General features: G+C 41.5%; 1 protein-coding gene across 10 annotated transcripts in view; it reads right to left on the reverse strand.

Moving 5' to 3' along the window:
- Positions 1 to 166: 166 nt before the first annotated feature.
- LOC117479576 (ankyrin repeat and SAM domain-containing protein 1A-like) overlaps positions 167 to 22060 on the reverse strand; it is a 62887-nt gene continuing 40993 nt past the window's right edge. For 5 of the 10 annotated variants that reach the window (XM_034126662.1, XM_034126668.1, XM_034126666.1 and 2 more), the window contains 12 exons: positions 20817 to 20886; positions 17171 to 17286; positions 9827 to 9925; positions 8788 to 8934; positions 8277 to 8384; positions 7931 to 8092; positions 7174 to 7311; positions 7013 to 7084; positions 6821 to 6907; positions 6315 to 6452; positions 4748 to 4930; positions 1760 to 3025 (listed from right to left, as the gene is read on the reverse strand). In XM_034126662.1, coding sequence (XP_033982553.1) covers positions 2909 to 3025; positions 4748 to 4930; positions 6315 to 6452; positions 6821 to 6907; positions 7013 to 7084; positions 7174 to 7311; positions 7931 to 8092; positions 8277 to 8384; positions 8788 to 8934; positions 9827 to 9925; positions 17171 to 17286; positions 20817 to 20886 — 1437 coding nt within the window. In that variant the 3' untranslated portion in view covers positions 1760 to 2908. Of the gene's footprint in view, positions 1713 to 1759; positions 3026 to 4747; positions 4931 to 6314; positions 6453 to 6820; positions 6908 to 7012; positions 7085 to 7173; positions 7312 to 7930; positions 8093 to 8276; positions 8385 to 8787; positions 8935 to 9826; positions 9926 to 17170; positions 17287 to 20816; positions 20887 to 22060 lie in introns of those variants that run through there. The other 5 variants (XM_034126661.1, XM_034126669.1, XM_034126665.1 and 2 more) reach the window with 3 other exon arrangements.

The following is a 22060-nucleotide window of genomic DNA, read 5'->3' on the forward strand; positions in this document are numbered from 1 at the left end:
TAATCTAGTAAAAAAAAAAAAAAAAAAAAATCAGAAAGGCAGAAGAACTAGAGGTGTTCAAAATCGGACACAAAATTCGACCAAAAATAAAAACAATAATGCAAAACATTCCATGGTAACGTAACACAAGATCAGTAATTGGACAAATAAAGATTCAGAAGTCAGCTTTTTCTAATTTTGCCATTTATTAGTTGTACAATTATGAAAAATAATCATAAAAAAGACTGGAAGCCCGAGATTATTTACAATCTTTTTTTTCTGAAGTGAGGTCCCTCTTCTGAGTCTTTGTTTTCTCAGCCTTTTTTTTTCTTAAATCACAGGGTATTTATTCACGATATGTTTAACTTTATAAGACATAGTCCTTTTCTCTCTTTTGACAAACGTCAAAAATTACATACATACATATACATATATATATAGATATCTATAAAAGCAAAAATCATTCAAGTATCAAAATACAGACCGCTAGAATTCATTTACAATATCATTCTCATCATTGTTGTCATCAGATTAGTCCCGAAATATCTCTCCTGATCCTAAACAATGTGCAAAAGCAGAACGGGACCAGGCTGATGGCCGAAGGTGCCGACACCAGCGAGCTGAAGACAGTAGAGTACCATAGAGTTATCGTACTGGCCTGACAATGTACCACATATACAACAGTTAAATCAAAAAGGACCAGACCATGTACCCATATATTTATCTGCTGAACAAAATGTACCATTAACAGTCAACACACTGGGAGAGAGCTAGGAGAAACATGCTGTGCCCTATTGTTCTTTTCTGCATCTTAAAACTGAAGACATACCAGGCTGCATGGCAGGTTTGGGGATTAATCTTGTCTGGATTAACTGAACAAAGGAGCAGGGAAGGAGAGAGGGAGCAGCAGTGAACCACAGCCGATCCAGTTCCAGCATTAGGACATATTATTGTCCTCTAAAACAATTAAAACATACAGAAAAACGTTCAAATCATATAAAAGCCACCCCCGTTATATTATTATTATTATCATAAAACAGTCTTTGTAGTGTCAGTTCCTCTGCCCTTTGAGTTTGGTTAGAGTTCCTCCCGTGCAAGATTACATTGTTTATCACAGTTATACATGTGTGGATGACAGTCATAAAAAGACGCTACAATGTGTGGACAAATTACCCAGGAAGGACTGTGTACCGTCAGAGTGAGGTGTCTGTCTGGTAGTTAGTACCTTTGTTTCATAACACAGAACAATATTCCCGATCTCTGCCACTTCCCCTTTTATTACCAGTTCTGCATTGTGACATTGCAGCAGGTACATTTCCTCAAAGAGAGAACATCAACCCTCAATTCATTTCTCAGGTAATGCAAAAAGCAACACTAACATCTGACTCCATCACTTTCCGATTAAGATAAATGGAGGGGGTGTGTGTGTGTGTGTGTGTGTGTGTGTGTGTGTGTGTGTTGTGTGTGTGTGTGTGTGTGTGTGTGTGTGTGTGTGTGTGTGTGTGTGTGTGTGTGTGTGTGTGTGTGTGTGTGTGTGATGAAGTCGGGGATGTCAGCTGATCTGCAGTGTTTACATCCAGGCCGTGTGTTACAGTGCTGAGCTCGATTCCAAGTGGTGATGTGATTCTGCCGCATGGGGAATGGGTCATTTTTCCACCAAAACATCCTACCCACAATGCAACAGGGCTCATGCCTGTCCTTTCTTATTGGCTGGGAGTGGCCACAGTGTTCAGCTATAAGGAAGAGGAAACACGAACACAAAGCAATGAGGTTAAATAAAGTAAAATAAACAGCGTGTAGGTGATGGATTACCCCCCCCCTCCCATATAATGATTAACTCTTTTCACAAGCAGGCGTGAAATATTAACCAGGTAGTGATTGGCAAAACAAAAGGCAATGCTGACAGGATGAGCATAGAAGGCATTAGTCGTGAAAAGAAGAAGGAAAAAAAAGACGAGACGGAGAAGATGAACTTGTTCTTACACACTTGTAGATTTGGCAAAAGTGCTTAGTCATAGTAAGTCCTCTCCAGAAGCATCCGGTTTCAAACCTGGAGCTCTGATTGATGGACAGAGCAGGGCATGCCTGTCTTAAGACAGTTGGGACTGTCTATTTCCTGGAGCAACAAGGAGCACTTACATGCGGGTCCTTATCAGCTTTTATACCCTATTCTGTTCCCCTTTTCCCCCCAAAATGCTACCATTATTAGCTCCGAATGGACCTTATCACAGTGCTAGGATCTCGGCCTCCTTTGGCTTCAAGCAGACCGCTGACAGTGAAAATGTCCCCCATAGCAAATCCTGTGTAAGCTCCATAACATTAACATTCTGCTATAGTCCAACTGACGCATAGAATTACACGACCAGTGTTTCAGTTTCCTCGGGAAACATGTCCCTCCAGGTACAGGATGTGTGCAGGGGCTCACTCTGTGTCGTGGTGAAGCAGATTTGCTCAGCACCCGGAGAAGTCAGGAGTTGAAAGATCAGAGAGAAAAGCCTCAGAGCGGCCGTCGCCTAGTAGAGCAGGAAAAGCACCAATAAAAGAAGATCACCAAGAGTCAAAAGTGGGATGTTGACGGGTGCAAAAATTCAGGGGCAGTTCGGGGGCATAGAGGGTTAAAACGGAGAGGAGTTACAGTGAAGGTGAGTGGCAGGCTGGAAGTGTGAGTGACAGGAGCTACAGGAAGGTTGATAAAGCAGAAGGGTAATAATCATTGAAAAGTGAAGAAGCGGTGGGGGATTAGCAGAAGGAGCAAAGCACGCAGACTGTGTCGGTGTAAGGTGAGTGTTGGCTGGAGGGAGACGGGGGGGGGGGGGCCCAGCCCAGAGAGGGAGAGGCAGAGTCACAGTGAAAGGCACACAGAACGAGGGGGAGGAAGAGGGGTGAGACCAGGCCCAGAGGTCAGAGGTCAGGAGGAAGAGGGGTCCAATCAGAATATGGTGGTCTCGTACTTAGTGCTGATAGTGCGCTTGGATTCCTTGGGGTCCACGAGCCACGTGGCGCTGCCCTGGGAGTGAGAATCCCCCTCCTGCTCTGCGATGTCCCCCTGTAGACACGAAGACAATGCACCAAGTCTCAACAGCTGCAGAAATGAAGTAAATCACTTAAATATATGTTTGGCCAGTGGCATTCGGACTAGATCACGGCGTCAAAATCAGTTTCAATGATGCATGCAGATTTACCCTTGTCTTGAATACACTCTAATATAATGCATTCATCTCCGTTGCCAATTATGTCTTGTGAGTCAATCTAAAACCTTTTTCATTAATCTATTTAATAGAATTTGTAATGATTTTCATACAAGTTCCTTTACTTGAACTGAAATAACTTTGGTACATTAACTATCCACTGAGGAACTGAATGGGCTTCTCTGTCACAGTAAATGTTCTGCATGTGTTACTAGCAAAAAGCCACTAGAGGACGCCAGAGTCAAAAGTAACATTCATCAGTCCACATGTGGCCAAGTGTGGAAAAGACCAACACATTTATTTATTTTAAAAACTACACTTAGACATACAATAACAGCAATACACATTCACAAAGACAAGCATGGGGTAAAGACACAAATGGAGGATACTGGGGGATTGTAAGGCAGCGAGAAGGTGAAATAAAGTAGGGAGGCAGAGAGAGGAGCAAAGAGCGAGAGGATGGAGATGAGGCAGCACCTGGGCGGCAGGGCTGGCATAGTGCAGCGGGGCGTAGGAGGGGCGATGGGTGGTGCAGGTGTGACAGTAACAGCAGCGACTGTCCAGAGGAGGAGAGTCCTGGGAGAGATCAACACGGCCAGCAAGAGAGCGGAGAGGAAGAAGGAAAGACAAGCAGCACAGACAGGAAGTGAGAATAAAAGGAGAGACAATGTGAGAGATTTGAGCAGCACGAGACAGAAGCAGATAAACTGGGAGGCTTACAGGTGTGGGTGTGTAACTGAGGGGCATTTATACAAATAAAAAGGTGAGGGGAATCACAGGAGTCAGTAAACGTCACTTTCTTAACATGATTCTGTCGACTTCATTTAGCAGCTGGAGATGTGCGATGTTCCCTGAGGTGCATTTATCTCATTTATATTCAGCACAAGCTTCACTTCTTAATGGGTTTATGCTAATGGGAAGAAAGACATCCGAACAGTGTAATCATAATGAAGGGAGAAGCTGTTGACTGATACAAATGTTTTACTAATGTGTTTTGAGGGTTCGATTAAAAAAGGCTGGAATACTGTTTCTTAAAAAATGTAATTATTACATCAGACGTCAGGGCGAGTCCGTTATGTGTGATATGCTGCAGTTGAACATAGAGAAAAATATTTCTGGCACAAAGTGACCTACTTTTAAAAGTGCCCGGAGAAGAAAAATAAGTCAAAACTCCAACAACATTTGCAGTACACAATAAAGTTGTACTTTAATAAGTGTTGCTTGAGTTTTGACCTCCTGCTGCTTGAGTCTATCATTAGAAAACATAGCAGGTGTTCTTTTTCTCTCTGGATATTGAATTTTGCTGATTTTTTAAAAAGTATGATACTGCAGACCCCCTATAGATAAAATTGAGATGACTGCACCCCTCACCTCTCCTCCCACATTTGCACCATGCGTGCTACACAGAGCCTGAAATGACTGCCAAATGAACAGGAAAAGCATTTAAGGGTCAGAAAAATATACTTCCACCACAGGAGGAGAACTTAAATGTGTTGCTCTATTTAATCATGTCCAATAAACTATCTCATAAAATGTTTATATGGTGTCTTGTGCTATATTTATGTTCGAGGTCCACTTACCCCTGACTTCCGTACGTTGCCTCGTGGTTTTGGTACAGGTCGGCTGGACTTGGTCTCGATGAGCTCTGAGCCGGGGCCCACGGGGAGGCTCTGGGGCTGTTTGGTCCTCTGGGCCTGAAGAGCCAGCTGATAGGCCACCTCGAACGCCTGGCCCAGCGTCAGGATGATCTCATAGGTCAGATTCTACACAGAGAGGGAGAAAGAGGAAAAGCAAGGCAGCCTTTTTTAGGTATTCTCGGCTTTGTTTGAACAACAATATTTTGTTTGCAGTACGCATGAAGTACATATTCTATAAAACGTCTTTGTACCAAGGAGAAGTGGCTTTAATCTTGAGAGCATTGTGCAACAGCAAACCGCTCCCCGCAGTAACTTAACTAGAACGCTGCGCTCTATTGTTAAACACTGACAGCTTCCAAGTGTGATCAAGCACCTCAGACTTCAGACGGAGCATTCAAGCTTCACACGGCATACCTTGGAAAGTTGGATAAGCAATCATGGTAGGAACACAGACACAAAAAGGACGCAGAGTTACGAAATCATCTGCATATTGTTATTCAACTTGTTTAGTTAATGCCCTGATTTGTCTCGTGCCTTCTGCACCAGACAGACGTGTTCGGCTCTGTGATCCCTCTCTATGTGTTGAGGATGGTAGCAGCAGAATGGTCAAAAATGGATGCAACTAACAATTATTTTCCTATTTATTTTCTTAATGAATAAGTTGTTCAAATCTATAAAATGTCAGAAAATACTGAGAAAATTCTAGTTGCTTAAATTCCAAGGTGATGTCTTCAAATGTTGTTTTGTCAGTCCAAAACGCAAAGATATTTAGTTTACCATGATATAAAACACAGTAAAGATAGAAATCTCCATAATTTAAATGGCTGAACTTTCTTGCTTTATTTTGCATTAGAAGCCACTTAAGCTTTCAATCAACTTTCAAAGATCAATTTATCAATAAGTCGTCTAATTGTTGCAGCTCTATGGTCAATACAGTTTAGAATAACCAATCACATCTCACAGCAGCTGCTATCCGACTGCATTACTGCTGAGACAAAGCCCCTCGTTTAAGCCCCGAAGAGGAAAATGAGCCTAGTTTAACTGACTTCAGCCTGGAAAGCCCCTTGGTGCATTATGGGAAAGATTAGCAGGATAATCATCCGGTGTCAGGGGGGACCGAGTAGTTTAAGGAGGGACAGTCATCATGGCCAGAGTAGCACTGTGTCTACAAGGAGGCAATCGGCAGCAGCTGAAGCGAGACACCTTGAGAAAATTCCGTCTCCAGATAACAGTGTTGACGATGCGAGCTGCCACTTCTCCTCAGTTCAAGTCTGGGGCATGATGTTGGAGGAATTCAAATTCACCAGTGAGGACGTTTTTGCAACACTTGAAATTCTCCTTTTATTATTTTCACCTTGTTTATGTTACAAGCAGTTTTCCCTCCAGGGAACTCACACAAAACAATCTAGATTGATTAATAGCACTACAGGTAGAAGTATAATGAGTATTTGTTCAGGGTCACTTTAAACTATGTGAGATTAAGCTGATAGGACAATAAGAGCATCCTTACCACGTCGACTGTGCTGAACACATGGCAGTAGTGGTGGTTGGTCTGCAGGTCCTTGGTGATGTAGGCAAACGTGCACAAGTCCTCAGGGTCCTGGGCTGCACATGAAATATTCCGGATCTCATGCTCTGCGATGATGTTCTGCACAGAGGAGAGGGTTGGCATAAGACTCACTCTATAAAGACTTCATATAACAGAACATAACATCCCAATATGCAGGAAAGTGTAGGCATACACATCAAAAATCAGGCTGTGCTTCTAAGACAACCTTTCAATGTCTTTATTTATTGAAGTCAAATAAATGTCAATACAAGCACACTTGCTTCCAGTCAAACAGGAACTAATGTGACCTACATTTGCAGGCATGACATTTCAAATCACAGAAAAGAAGCAGAGGGATTTACGGCTGTGACACTCAAAATATTACAAAAAATGCTTGCTATTTGCACGAGGCATGAAGGGTCAAGATATTGAGTTTTACACTGAGCAGGATGGGATGTAGTAGTTACCTTATTGGCTGCATCAATGAACTTCACACCCTTATAAGTGATGGACAGGACGATGGTGGGGACTTTTCTCATTTGTTCTGTCGACCTCTGGAGGAAAAAAGGACGTATAAAGAGTGGACATTAAGGTGAATTACTGCTCACTCATAAAGAAATATGCATTGTTTGTCACATGAGCTTCGAGAAGTAATTTACCCGCATTTTGGCACAGGCATCCTGCGTGGACTCTGTACCTCGTAGCTCCTTAATAAGCATGGAGCCGAGGTACTGCAACGGAGAATGAGAGAGAGAAAAGGTTGGTGAATATATGGATAAAAACGGCATCATATAGGAAGGACAATGAGTTGTATACATACACTGGCTTCGTAAGCGCAGCACTCAAAGATGAGTTTCTCAGGTTGATGATGCCAGTTCTGCACCGGGGCATACGGGGTGGCCAGGCTCGGCGGCCGCAGGGTCAGACGGGGCTCTCGAAGCCGCTCATCATACCGATCCTGGAAGAAGGAAGTATGATTATAAGTCTGGCAGTGGCTCACTTTTATCACGACATGAAGATACTGTAGGACAGGGGTGTCAAACTCAATTTCATCACGGGCCACATCAGCATTATGGTTGCACTCAAAGGGCCGGTTGTAACTTTAAGACTATATCATTAATTAATATAACTTCATAATTAACTACGTCTGAAAGCAGAAGTCTAGAGCAAATAATTGCAAGTCTCTTCAGTAAGAATGTCACAATATGCTTTTAAAAGAAAAGCCACATTCTGGAAAAACATTGATTGTGACATTTTGAAAAAGAGAAGCGACATTTTGAAAAAAAAATCTATTTATGAGAAAAAGGCTAATTCTAAGAAAAAAGGCATATTTGGACAAAAAAAGTCAAATTCTGAGAAAAAGTCAAATTTGAGATGCATTGTGGGACATGTCGTTTATGGGCAACGTGCTTCTGTAAAGTAGCATGTAACCGTATAATAAACATATAATATTCTTTGCAAGCTCTTGTGGGGCCACATAAAATGAAGTCGCAGGCCGGATTTGGCCCCCGGGCCTTGAGTTTGACACCCCTGCTGTAGGACATAAAGTAGTGCTGAAGGGAAAGACGTAAACATACATGTGATCGGTGTCGATCGCTCTGATATCTTTGGGCGTCGTAGTCACTTTCTGGCACTTTTTTCCTCCCAGGCTCTCCTACTGGCAGCAGAGGGTCCATTGAGCGTCCTGTGTAGGGGTCCATCTGACTGAGGGGGGATGAGGATCCGGGCAGGTCTTGGCACTGGAGAGACAGAATCAGACACCATTAGTTGTCCCATGATCAACAGTGATGGTCATTTTTCCCAAAACACATACTTTGCAAGATTCCTAGACTAAAAGCAAACCAAGTCTGGGAGGAAGGTAAACCATTAGACTGTCACTCAACCTTTAGAAAGTTGTTGGTAAAACAGTGTGAAGGGTCTTACCCTGATCTGAGACAAACGGGGAGGCTTGACTGGAGGTTCCTCGTACGGCCTCTCCGCTAACGAAGCAATGATGCGTTTTCTGTGACCAAGTAGGCAGATCTTTAGCACCTAGAGGACAAAGGACAATATGTGACCATGACAGTTGGAAGAAGACCAAGACACATCTGACACTGATAATAAACTCGTCATAAAAAACATTAACCCTTAAATCCAAACCTAAATGTGTTTTTAATAACTTTCACTAACGCATCCTTGTTAACTAGTGAAATATAGGTATTCATACTTCATAGGACTACCTCAAATATTACTGATTTGTTTTCGGATCATTTTAAACTTCTTCCCAAATATCTAACACCAACATTCTGTGTATTAACGTCCAGAGTTTCAGTTTCTTGCCTCCCAAAACTAAAGCTGGAGTAAACTGTCCAACTTGTCCCTTCTCTGAAGTTTCCCTAAAACTAATTTCACCCTCTGATATTCCTCGCAGTCTGCGTGCGTCACTGTGACTCACATTGACGATCTCCAGCTCCCACAGGTTTTTGACACAGTCCAGAGTGCGGTAGCCGCTGGTCAGGAAGTTGTGTAAGTACTCGTGCAGACCCATGTTCTCCAGCCAGGAGGAGATGGAGCCGCTGCCGTCACAGCCCAGAGCTTTCACCTGCAGGACAGCAACACAGTCACTAATGTGCTTTTTAACATATTTAACAGTCCTGCTTTTACAGTCCAAATAAGTAAAATGACAGATTTATTATCAACTAAAATGTACTTTAAGTATCAAAAGTAAGGTATGTTAAGATATGTTTTGACTTAATTCATTATTAGTTTTGCATTATTGATGCATCAAGGTATGAGTATCATTGTATTGTTGTGGCTGGTCTGCAGTAAGTGAAGTTACAGTAGTTTATCTATATGCAAGTGGCAGAATAAAGAAGAGGAAACATAGATTTTGACTTCTCTTTCTTTAGAGAAATATTGGATATTTTCATTTATTAGTGCCTTAAAAAAACAGACATTAAATTTGAATTAAAATAAATGAAAGTTTTTAGGGGAAACAACTTTTTAGAGCAACAAATATACATGACATTGGACATATATTTTATGTATGCACCATGACATCAAGTCAAATTCCTCGTACTTGTGAACCTACCTGGCAATAAACCTGATTCTGATTCTGATGACAATGTTTTTTTGTAAGGCATAACAATCAAAGAAGTTAGAATCCATTGGATTAAACCATTAACAATGCATGGTATTGTATAAGCCCATTGTTTACTGACCGGTAATTATATATATATATAAATATAAACAGAGTAGTAAAAAGTAGAATATTTCCTTTAAATGTAGGGTAGTAGAAGTAGGAGTAACATACAATAGTTCTATAGGTGCAAGTTACGCATAATTATACTAATGACAGTTTTTGGGTAAATATACTGCGGTACTGCATTGGTATTCAGGCGAGATTAGCACCTTGTGATAATCAGACACATGAGAATAAATCAGGTTTTGCAATGCTGGGATGAGTATTGAAGTTAGAATCAATGATTCCTCACTTTAGGTAATGACCGTGCCGCGTGCAGGATCTTCTTCCTGTGGCTCGGGTCTGTGATCCCAATCTCTCTCAAGTCCTGGTCCTCCATCACATTGCTCCCCTATGGAAGAAAATACAAAACAAAACAGCATCTCTGTTAAATGATATAAGCCTACATTTCTAAAGGATATCACTGGCACGGCGCCTGTATTAAAATAAGTATTGAACTGTGCAGTACATGCAAGAGAACATCAATTAAGGTATTTGAGTCAAAAACGTATTGGAACTTATAGATCAATGCTCCAGAATAGCCAGTGCTGGAGTATTGATCACACATAATGCCACCATTGCAGAAAACGGTCAATTACTCCCTGGGACCCGACCTAGTGACTGTAGTAGGGGAGCCACATTGATAACCTCCTAAATGAGATGTATGCGTTAGGGGGAGGGGATTGACGGAGCTGTGTGTGAATGATGGTCACCCCCATCTTTTGTTACACACTGTAGCACCTTTGAGACCGCGTGGCAGGTAACGGATAACGGAGAAAGGAGCGATCAATCAGTGTCAGAAGAGCAGAGTGGTCAGCAATATGAGATGCAGAGGTAAAATGCCACAGCATCGATAGTTAACTGTAACTGATGGCCTCAGAGGGAACAACTAAATCAAAAACATCCAGACATGTGAAGGGAAAGCCTCCATTTCTGCAGAGAACATCGCTCATTAGTGCCGTCCTGTTAGCTCTGCTAGTGGTCAGAATAAATGAGTTAAAACAAATCATTACTACTCGGGTGATCAGTTAGGAGTCAGTAAGAGCTGTAAGTTAATCTTGGGTCAGCAACTGAATCTCATGTTAAAGTACCATGATGCTTTGAGGGAGATGCTGCCTCAGGAACAAACTGTGACAGCTCATGTGGCTGACTCTTCAATATCAACCTCAAGTTAATCTTCACCTCTGCACACACACACACACCAACAAACACACACGCAGCAGTAACGGGATAGACGGTGTCTGTAGGTCAAAGCCTGTTTTTCATGCAGACGCTGTAGATGCAAACAAGGGGCACAAAGGGTGAGGAGCGGAGCTGTCAGCGAGGGGAAAAACTGCAGAGTAATCTGTGTAAAGTCGTTTGTAAGATCACAATGTTAAGTGCAATTTTAGCCCCTGATTCGCTGTTCTACAATGACAAAACATTCATAGAGTATGTCACGGGGGATTTGAGAAAAAGGTTATAATAATAAACGGTCAGAAAATTACAGAGAGGGAAAACAGAAGGCACAGAAAGAAGACAGAAAAACAGAGAAAAGATGGATGGAATGAAGCTGAAGCCCTAACACATGTCGTTGTTGGAAATTGAGCCGAATATCTTTCTGTTTTTGGATTGAAGATGTGCCAAACAAAACTAAATTATATATAAAATGCAGATTTACTGATGATTAAAATGATGCAGTAAAACCGAAACAGACAGACAGTAATAATGAAAAGTTAGGTGCATTATGAGAGCATAAGCTCCGACAGGATGTTATGTCATATATGGTGAAACGTGGCCCTAGTTAGAGCTCCTTTTGAGCAGCACAAGACATCGTGACGCATCTCTTTTGGTTCCCTAATGCCTTGCATTAAAGTGACGACTTAAAGCCCATTATCTGTGAGCAGCAACACACCGATCCATGCCTCTCCAGCTGAGGATTGAGACTATTTGGGGAGCTGGGTGGATAATAGCGCTTTCACAGTACATGGATCATTGCATTACTCTCCCACTGGAGATGAACTGATAAATGGATCTGTGGGGGAAATGCAGTTTGAAGAGACTGAATCCACAGTCTCTGCTTACATTCCCCGAGTTGTTTCCTGCACTTTTTACTTTTAAGTAGAAGTGTTTTAATGCAGCTCTTTGGTTTCCTGTGTGAGCGCCTGCTTTATGATTGGTTGCACCCAAAGTTTTCTGTTATGGAACTTCATAGAGAATTTAAAAAGCAGTTTTTGTAATCCATCACTGAGGTAAGCACAAGAAAGAACATATTTAAATAATAATAGGCTTTGGCACTGCAGATTTTGTGGTGTGTGAAAATGTTTGAAGTGAAAACCCCAGAACAAATAATCCGTTTTGAAAATGACCTTTTGGGCCACGTTGGAGACATTCGAGATGAAATGAGTCCATTCATTAATGTTCTATTTAATTTAACAACTATCAATCACCAACTATTTGAATAATTACTTTACTATTTAAGGCTGTTGTCAAGTAAATTAAAAGGCATATATTTCCCAACTGCTAGCACCTCCTGTTTGGTATCTTTGTTGATTTAATATATGGGTGTCCGGGGTATTCAATAATTAATCATAAATTAAATTGACAAAATCTGTAGCTGCAGTATCCTCACATAGAAAGACATGACGATGTTGGAAGTTGAGAAGATTTAAAAGTTTTGTTTCAATCCATCATTAATCCTTTGAAAGGTTGGTTGATTAATCCTATACTTGATCAACATCTGTAACTATTTTCTATTATCACATTTTCAAGCAAAATGCCCAACATAATCTGGTTTCAGATTATAACATTTAAGGATTTTCTGCTTTTCTTCGTCATAAAGAAAATAATTTATTTTATCCAGATTTACATTACATTACATTTCATTTGCTTTTATCCAAAGCGACTTACAATAAGTGCATTCGACCAAGAAGATACAAACTTGAAGAAAACAGAATCATATAAGTACATCAGGTTTCATAGAGCCATTTACTGATGATTACATTGATAAAGCCATCCTCCACATTTTGCTACCTGAAGTTACTGAATGAACTTGAAAAGTAGTGTATGAGACTCCCATCTCCTGCCACATAAACATTACATTCACCTCTGCTTTATCTTGATAAGCCATTCATCCCCACTCAAAGACTTTGAAAACAAAAACTCGCGAGACGTGGCGGTGACAAATCTGTGTGAAAATTCTGACTAATGTGGTTCCACTTTTTCTAACAGTGGTCTAACAGAGAGAATTCATTAGTTTACAGGAAGTTGACATAAGCACAACTTGGGTGAAAAAAGTAGATCTGTAAACTGGGTGGTTTTGTGTGTGTTTGTAAGCCTCATCCATCTCTGCCTTCCCCTCTCCTCTCATTAAGATGCTGCTCTCTCCTCGCTCTCAGAGAGCCGCCACACCCTCTGGTTTAAAAGCACTTTGAATTCAGGCCAGGGGCTCGAGGGCACGGATCACTCATTAGGACTAAAGGACAGCTAACCAGCAGCAGAGAAACGTATACGTTGTCATCCTTAACAGGCCGTAATAAGACAACACAGGACTATTAAAAGCTGACGGATGTGCAAAGATAATAAAAACATGTCTTCAAATGAACCATGTATTTAATCTAATTCCTGCACAAATGTTTATCCAACAGGTAAACTATTCAGCTCCACCATTACACAAGCAGGAAAATCAATGAATCCATTCCCAATCCTTTAGCTTCTAATGCATGAAGCCATTACTGAGTTTCCAATTTGTCTGCAGGCTCTGGTGGCATTGACTCTCTCCAACATTTGCATCTATTCGATTGTAGAAAATAGCAACAAGGACAGAATAACGGAGGAAGAAAATGCTGAAGTATAAACAGATGTTGCCTCGTCTGATTCTTCTCTCATCATCGTGAAACCAAAAGATTGAAATCACCTCTACTGACATTGAACTAAAGTAAATGACTCCTTCTCAAGCCGTCTTTATGAGCATAAAACAAAGTCTTGTCGCAGCAGACTTTAATCGGTGACACAGTTGCCTGGAATACAAACTAACTTGGAGCTCCGCTGGCTGACCTCGTCACAGCTGACGGCAGACAGCAGAATCTGAGCTCAGACGAAGAGAAGGGAGAAAAAAGAGCTGATTCGTTTCAACAGGCATTACCGGTGAGTACCATGGAGGGCCGGAGTGCAGCATGGACTTGTTTCATCGGTACATTTGCTCCATGAGTCGATAAAAAGCATCTAATTGGTTTCAGAAGAGCCTTGTCTCTGCTTCGGTGCTTGAACACAACACAATCACTACTGTTATTGATCCTCTTGTGGAGCGAGCCTGCAGGACAGACAGAGATCACAGCAGTCTGACGGCCAGAGTAAACACTGTTTCATTAGTGATCTCACTGCACAGCGGACATTTAAAAAATAATCAAATGTAATGAACACTTAACACAATAAATGTACCAAGCGTAAATATGCCGGATTTAGCTTTGAGCTACTTTTCCATCCGCAAGTCCCTCACATAAAACATTTAAGAAAAGGACATTTACAAACATAGCAAAAACAACATCCTGTTTATATGCTGCTCATACCCATGGGCAAATTAAAAGAAAGCTAAATATCATTTGAGAGAGATTTCCAAAGTGTGTTGCTCAGATGATGATTATTTTTTTCATTTAATGATGAACACAACTATTACTGCTAGCACCTAAGTTCGACTTCCTGATGTCTATCATAAAAACGTGATAACATCAGAGATATTAGGCTGTGTTATCTCAATAATTAGACTTTTGTATATCTGTACACACCAAGCATATGAGTTTGAGTGTTATTTAGAGCCGATACACTGGATCAGCGTGGTAATAACGAGAATGCATTTAGTTCATGTACAGTAACTGCTGGAGTCAATTTCAAATTTAGCTCGGAAGTCTTCTATATTAAATAAATCAATAAAAATAACATGAAGTTAACAAAAACATGGATGTATGAAGCAAGTATATATAAATGAACCAATACATTGTGATCATTTAAAAACGTCCTCATAATTTCAGATATTCTGTCACTTCATTGAGTTGGGTGGGTCAATACATATAGATACAACATATAATCAAATAAGTGTGTTCTTTTTTATATTTTACACAATCTATTAGTGCAAACATTTATTTCTCAATTCCTTTCTCCTATATATTAACTATTGGACGTTTTGAGCTCCATAAATCTGTGCCTCTGACTGGAACTACTAATACAATTAGACACAAATAAATCTGTCTTGTAACTGTGCCAACGATGCCTCTCCACTCTTCTGCACAAAAGCACAGTTGGGCAGAGATGAAGGTGATTCAGAGGGCAACTCGCACTCACCAATTTGTGATTCTTAAAAAAGGTCCACATTTACTGAGAGAAGCACAAGCTGTTTAAAGCCTACCGCTTTTTTCCAAATCCTCCAGCGATTTTAGGAAGCCAGGTGGTCTGTAAGCCGTGTTGAATGATAGAAAGCGAACCGGCTCTCTGCTTTGAAACAGGAAATACTCAAGGCTAAATACGGTGTGAGAGTGAAAGACTAAAAGACAGTAGGAAGATTAAACCTCGAGAGGCTTCAGCACAGAATTAAACATGGGTGTTGGTGACGCTCGGTGGGAATGAAGGGACAGATACATGTTGGAATGCTGGTTATGTCAGGTTATGTAAAGTAGATTAAAGATTATTAATGCAAGTATCAGTGTATGTATTCTGAAACAAGTCATTCACATCTATTTTGGGATTCATGTTTCTAGCGTTGTTATTCTATCCATACGAGTAAAACATTGCTGCTTAGAAGGACAACTTATGCTCTCTGGAGTCAGGTCCTAATTTACAAGTCTAATGAACACACAGTAATTAAAAACAATGATCACAATGACCTTCATTTGGCAAAACACAAACATGGACCACCCAGTGTTATCAGGGAGACAACATCCCTCCAAACAAGAGGAGACCAAATAACCACCTGTGACCCTTTAAACTGTGACATACCGTACATGGGAAGGGGGAACAATTACTCATGATGGACTAAAAGGAACTTCATCACTATTGTAATTAATGAACGAAAGATGGCTCTTCTTCATAACGTGTTATGCCCTCCTCTGTACCGTATTAAATTACTGCTGCATGATTTTTAAGGGTAGTTGTCCTGGTTTAATAATTTCATAGTCCATTGAAATATGGAGTTTTAACATGGATTTCACCCCTGGAAAACATTCTATCTTTCCAGGCACACAGAAAACATCTGTTGGATCATAAAAAGAGTTAAGTACAATATTTGATACAAACTGATCCTAATATAACAGGGTATGATTTAAGGTTTAGGTAGGTAACACTATGTGACAATATTAAGGAGCGAGAAGGTTACAAATGTGGCTTTGTTTGAGATTGCGACTTAAAAGTCCACAATGATATTGCCAGTTATACAGGTCACACATTTTAAGTGAAATCTAACTTAAGTTATGAAATAGCTAGATCAAAGACCAAGGTTTTGTCAAGAGTCTGGCTTCCAGGAGCACTGGTCATAAAAAACAAGGAATATAACTTGTCTCTGCACGGGCAATTACATTTGGTATGCTGCTCTGCATTTCTTTAGAAGAGACAATAGGATTTCCACCTTTAGGGTCTCTTCAAAGAAATAAGCTACAGTGGCTCACATACCATCTAATCTATGATTTTATTCGGATGAAACACAGCTAACAAATGTCTCTTCCAGTGCAACAGTGAAGGTGTTGATAGGCCTGATGGAGGAGGAAAGAGTTTTCATCTTGACACACAAAGCGTCTGTCTCATTTCCAACATGCCCACTGGCTCAGCCTACCAGCTGGGTCTCTCATTCTCTCCTCCATCAGTCCTCATTACTGACACGAGCCACAGAGCCAACTCATAGTGGCGTCGCACACTCTGAGCTCCATCGACTGTCGGATTGGCAACAACATCCCATTGCTCACCGAGACGCTCCTTCATTCTGGCCGGGGTTTAGCGGCTTCTCCGGTCAGGGGCCACGGACAGCCGGCCCCTGAGATGGAGACAGACTGTCTGAGAGCCTAAGAGTGCAGCATAAACCTGATTCAAGACGCAACGGGGCGTAATGATGTCAAAGTTCCCGTAAACAAAATATTTGACAGCAAAGATAAAACTGCAAATTGTCTGGTTGAATGAACTTGTAAATCTAGCAAACATCAGTCAAGGCTCTGCCGGAGAGCCGAGAGGTAAAGTTATGTCATTGAATCACGCACAGAATATTAAGATATTTATAAAGTTTGTGATGTAAGGTGAGATATAAAATGATGTGCTGAATCCACCCAGAATACACAGTTCCCATATCAATATATTGCAGCAGCTGCTTAAAAAAAAAAACTCATGAAAAAGACCAGAGGTCGTTACAGGATTTCAGCTAATTGAACTTTAGACAAACCTAATGGGATCATCTCACAGCTAATGGGGGAGGCATCAATTGGATTAATACACAAATAAACAAACTGAGGTTAAGTATGAGTAAGCAGTGAAAGACAAGAAAAAAAAGATTATGAAAGTGAGCAAAGACAAAGAAAGAAAGTACATTAAACAGTCAAGAGCATAAAGGTCAATTTGGACCTAATAAAAGAAGTGAGGAACTCACCATGTAGTGCAGGTCGTCGAAGCCATTGAGCAGGAGTTTGCTCTCGTACTGCGGCAGCCCCACGTGCTCCAGCCAGTCGCCCACAGGCTGCTCCAGCAGCCGGCCCGCAGCACCTGCTGACAGGGGAAAGCGCTTCAGGAGGGAGAAACCTTTCAGCCGGTAGCAGCGGCACTCTGAGGACGAGACGTGGCATTGCCACATCATTCTCGGCCAGCAGAGCCGAGTGCATCCGCAACAAGAGCCTGGCGGGGGAGACAGTGTCCTTTGTGGACAGGGCGTCAGCTCCCGCAGGGCAGCGGGGGCCGGACCACAGTCACCCAAGATGGCTAAAAGTGCCCCTGATCCCAGGGGTGAAGGAGGAGATAAATGGGTTTGAGCTGGTGGACTACCAGCTAATGTGAACAGAGATCTTAGCTATGACAGTCAGTCGGGGACCTGCCCAGAACACATTCCCCATCAACAAAACTCTGCATCACTTCACTGTTGCAAACGTAACAAACCGTTCATATCCAACTTGGGAGAAAAGTCCAAATGTCCAGGGTCAGGAGGTAGCATTCTGTGTCCAAAGGTAAAAGCTTGCAGCTGATTTAGTGAAGCTCCAGTTTTGTTATGAAGAGAAACCCAGAGGGAGAGACACACCTTACTCCAGAGAGGGTGATGTGTCTTAGCAACATGGAAAGTTCTTTGGAAACTCGTCATTAATTAGTAAACAGGCACTCTGACTGAAAGACCCAGCCTGCTGAGCACCACGAACAGTCCAGACAGGAATCTACCTGAGAACATTACAGCGCTCACAGGGGAAGCAGCAGGACGCACAACAAGTCTGTCATGAGCCGAGATGGATTGAGACCAAAAGCAACACTGACGGCTGTCAGCAGCCCAGAGGAGCCTAACCCTGAACGAAGACAGATTACTGCCTCTACATATTACTGGTACAATTCAACACAATTCAGAAGCAAAAAACACATGTTCTGCGGTGGGATTTCAGCTATCACACCCTTAAATTACCATTAACTTTTAACTTGATAAATGAGTAAATGTGTTTTCTGTTGATAGGAAAGAGTTATATATTACCTTTATTTGCTTTCCATTTAGGACAACACATCAAAAAAGCTGACAAATAACAATAACAAACAAGCAAAGATCAAAACTCAAATTACTAGTAAAATGTAGATAAATGTTATTTTTCCCTTTTCAGTGATCTCATCATCTATTTAACTTGGCGCAAAACCAATCCCGTTTCAGAGGAGATTCCCACGTCATAGATCCCATTGTGGTCGCTGCAGACGCTTGGAAATGTGTCAGGAAGAAAAATGAATGAAAATCCAGTGAAGGATCCCACAAGCTACTTTAACGCATACTTAAGAAATAGCCGGCCCCCAGAATGAACTCCGGAAAGAAAGAGTGCTCCAACTGTCTCCTCAGTCTGGGACAGTCTGTGGGATGTGGTCAGGTCCACTTTCCTAAAAAAAACATCTGCAGTTCACTCTGAGCTGAAAAGGAAACACCTCATCCTACACACACCGCGGCGGCGTCCTTCTATTGTCCTGCTGTTCACAATTCTGCTGCCTGCAATATTTCTTTCCTCCCTTACTCCCTCTCTCTCTCTCTCTCTCTCCCCTCATTGCACGCTTCCCCACCCCTCCCTCCCTCCCTCCCTACCAACCATACTCTCTCTCAAACACTGCAGGTGGCTGCTCTATGTCAGTGCAAGCTACAGTTCCCATCTACAGACCCCCCCACCTCCCTTATTACATGCAGTTGTGATTGTATAAAAAAGTCTGTCTCTTTTCACCCTCCTCCATCATCTCTTTCCCTCTGATGTGGAAGTAAATCAGTCGAGAGGAAAAAAGTACCAGAGACTGCAGGCTCAGACCCAATCAGCTAGAGACTTCGCTGCACTCCAATCACCACAGAGAGAAGGCAAACACTGGTCTGAATCAGAGTGTGGGGGGGGGGGGGCATCGAAGGTCTTCAAAGGTCTTCTCTAGCCAGTCTCTTGATGGCCTCCTGACAGCAGCTTCTTCTGGACACGGTGGCTTTAAGATTTAAAGGTCCCCTATTATACTGTTTTTCATTAATATATTATAGTTCTCAGATACAAAACATGTCTCTGAAGTGTTTGGCTGAAACACCAAACAGATCGTGCATTGTAGCATCCCATAATCCCCTCTGTTTCAGCCCTGTTTCAAAAGTGCTGATTCTGTGTCTGTTACTTTAGATGAAAATAAGGAGCCACACCCCCCTCTGAGAGATGTTTGGTTAAAAAGAACACAATGGTGCTCTAGGAGGAGATTCAGGTGATAAGGTGGCTGGGTGTTACCTTGGTGATTGGCTAATGGTTACACAAGCCAAAAAAACGTTATGACATCATAAAGTGGCCAAAATCTGATCAGCTCATTTTCAGACAGCTTTTTATATAAATGGATCAGGACAAAAAGTGAGAGAATCTTTTTTCCTGAAACTTTCAGAATCTCTCAACACAGACGGGACGCGTGTTTATGTATAAAAGACATGAAAAAGTGGATTTTGCATAATAGGTGACCTTTAAGATTAAGTCTCACATATACAGAGGAGTGGATTCAGACATGTTCAGACCACACAGATGCCGGGGCGCTAACTACTTCACTGCAGTGGTCTCAGTTTTCTTTATGTCCACAAAGCAAAATGAGCTCATCCCCCGACATGCTTACTGGTTAATATTTAAACAGCTCACTCCAGTGCAGGGCAGAAAACACAATTGTAAAACCACTGCATTGCTTACAGTACAATGTGACTGAGGAAAAGTGTGACCTGGAGGTGAATGATGAATGTGAAAGCTGAAGGGAAGGAGTCAATTGTTTGGGTTTACTGCAGCAGCTCCCAGGGCAACATCCATCACATATGACGACGGGCTTTTGAAAAGCCTACAGAATACCAGGAGAGCAGGTACACAATGCTTTAAAACAAATACATTATTTTACAGAGAGCAATTTAATAGAGTGTCTCTCAGGCACTTTGGTCTTTCAAATTATAATACTCCTGGTGCTTTCAGAGTAAGGTTTAGAGACTGTACTTAAAAGCAACCTGGTTTCTATCACACACAAGAGAGAGACCACTGCTTTGAAACAAGAACAAGATGAATTAATCCAATAAGGGTCCTTTGTGTTCACTATTCCTTATTCAAAAGAGTATTCTTAGTTTCCTCAGGGGCTGCTAATGTCCATACCACTCCTTGTCTGTTCTATTAAAACAGACCAACTGTCTATCAGCATTACACACATCTACCTAATTGTCTGTTGCTAACTGAATCGCAATTCGTCTTGGACGCCTTCTGCATTGACTGCTAGTCCCAGGCTCTTGATTTCCCATGAGCCCACCTATCAAACAACTCGGGAGGATCAAATTAAAGCAAATCCAAGCATGTAAAGTGCAATATTAATATGGCAACGATAAAGAAGACCCAGTGACAATAAAAACATGTGCGACACATACTAAAAAGGTAGTTAAATGTGTTGAGGCAATGCAGGCAACTGATTCTCAGTGTGCCAAAGTAGAAATAGATACAAATCAGCATGAAGAGGGAAAAAAATCACAACATAGACACAATTTCTAGGTGTTGATTAACATTTAACAGCATGAAAGGACAATGATGATTATACTCTACCTGGTGTAGCATATTGCTGATCCCTGGAAAAATCGATGCCAGCACCAATCAGTGTCATGATCTTCTCGATCTGAGGGCAGGGACAGAAGAGGGAGATAAGAAGCTGTAGGAGCAAATGTAGTTTAGCCTCCACCTCTCACCATAAAAACATCCAGAGAAATGCCCCATGCCCCATGCCGTAAACACTTAACCACCAAAGGTAACAGTCTCCCGGCAAAAAGCAAATAACGGCGTTAACGATACGTTAAGTGAGAGAGAAGTCATTTAAAGTGCTTTTATGGTGAGAGAAAAATAAAGATTTTGAAGGGTATCTGAAGCAACGGCGCCGTGGTTGATTGCCTTTTTATCTCATTTATTAAATGTGGCCTCAGCATTAAGCTCATGTATATCGGCTCTTGGCTGCAGGTAGCAGTGTTTCATCCAAATAAAAACCCATTTGCAAAGGATGTCTAAGAAATCTAATCACAAAGCAAACGTTTTGTCAGGGCAATCAAGCTAAGAGAAAAGCTGTCAAGTCTAAGAAAACAATAAAGAAACAGGTGATTTATAGTTTCCTTTCATTTACAAAGATCTCAGAGAAAGTAGTTCTCTGACTGTGTCATATGGTTGCTTCAATAACATTTACACACCTGTTGATTTTGAGGCAGATGAGGGTTTTAATTCAAAGTAAAGAAGGGGTTAAAATAATACTCAGAGAGCCTCAGAAGAAAGGGCAATAACTCTAACTTTCAAGATACCCAGATTCCCATGGTTTATTGCAATAGTTTCATGCATTTCTACAGAATGCATGTATCTATTACTGCTGTGTTTTCATCAAGCATGGTCCCTGACATTCACGTGTCAAGGACAAAAAGAACATTTTCTTGAAATGCGTTCATAAGGGCACCGAAGCAGCAGAGGGCAATTGAGATGCAATATTACGCCTGTCACCACATAGAAACATGGCTCCCCTTTTCAACTATAACCACGGTATGCATAGACATTGAGTGCAGAAAAATGAAAGAAAAAAGGAGAGACAGACAGGGCTGTCGTCACACCTGTCAGGCGGTGTCATTGAAAAACTTTTAATAAAATAGAGTATATAACTCTTTACCATTGCTTTTGGAAATATTTCATCTGAGGCAAAAGTCCTGGCTGCTTCACTTAAAGCCATGAAAAATAATATATCTCATTATAATAAGGCAATTAGTGCTATCATCAAAAGTCTTCATTTAGGATATCATCATCAATCTGTACAAGGATGC

This window comes from Trematomus bernacchii, unplaced genomic scaffold (genome assembly GCF_902827165.1).
Source record: "Trematomus bernacchii unplaced genomic scaffold, fTreBer1.1, whole genome shotgun sequence".
In the NCBI taxonomy this organism is placed as follows: Eukaryota; Metazoa; Chordata; class Actinopteri; order Perciformes; family Nototheniidae; genus Trematomus; species Trematomus bernacchii.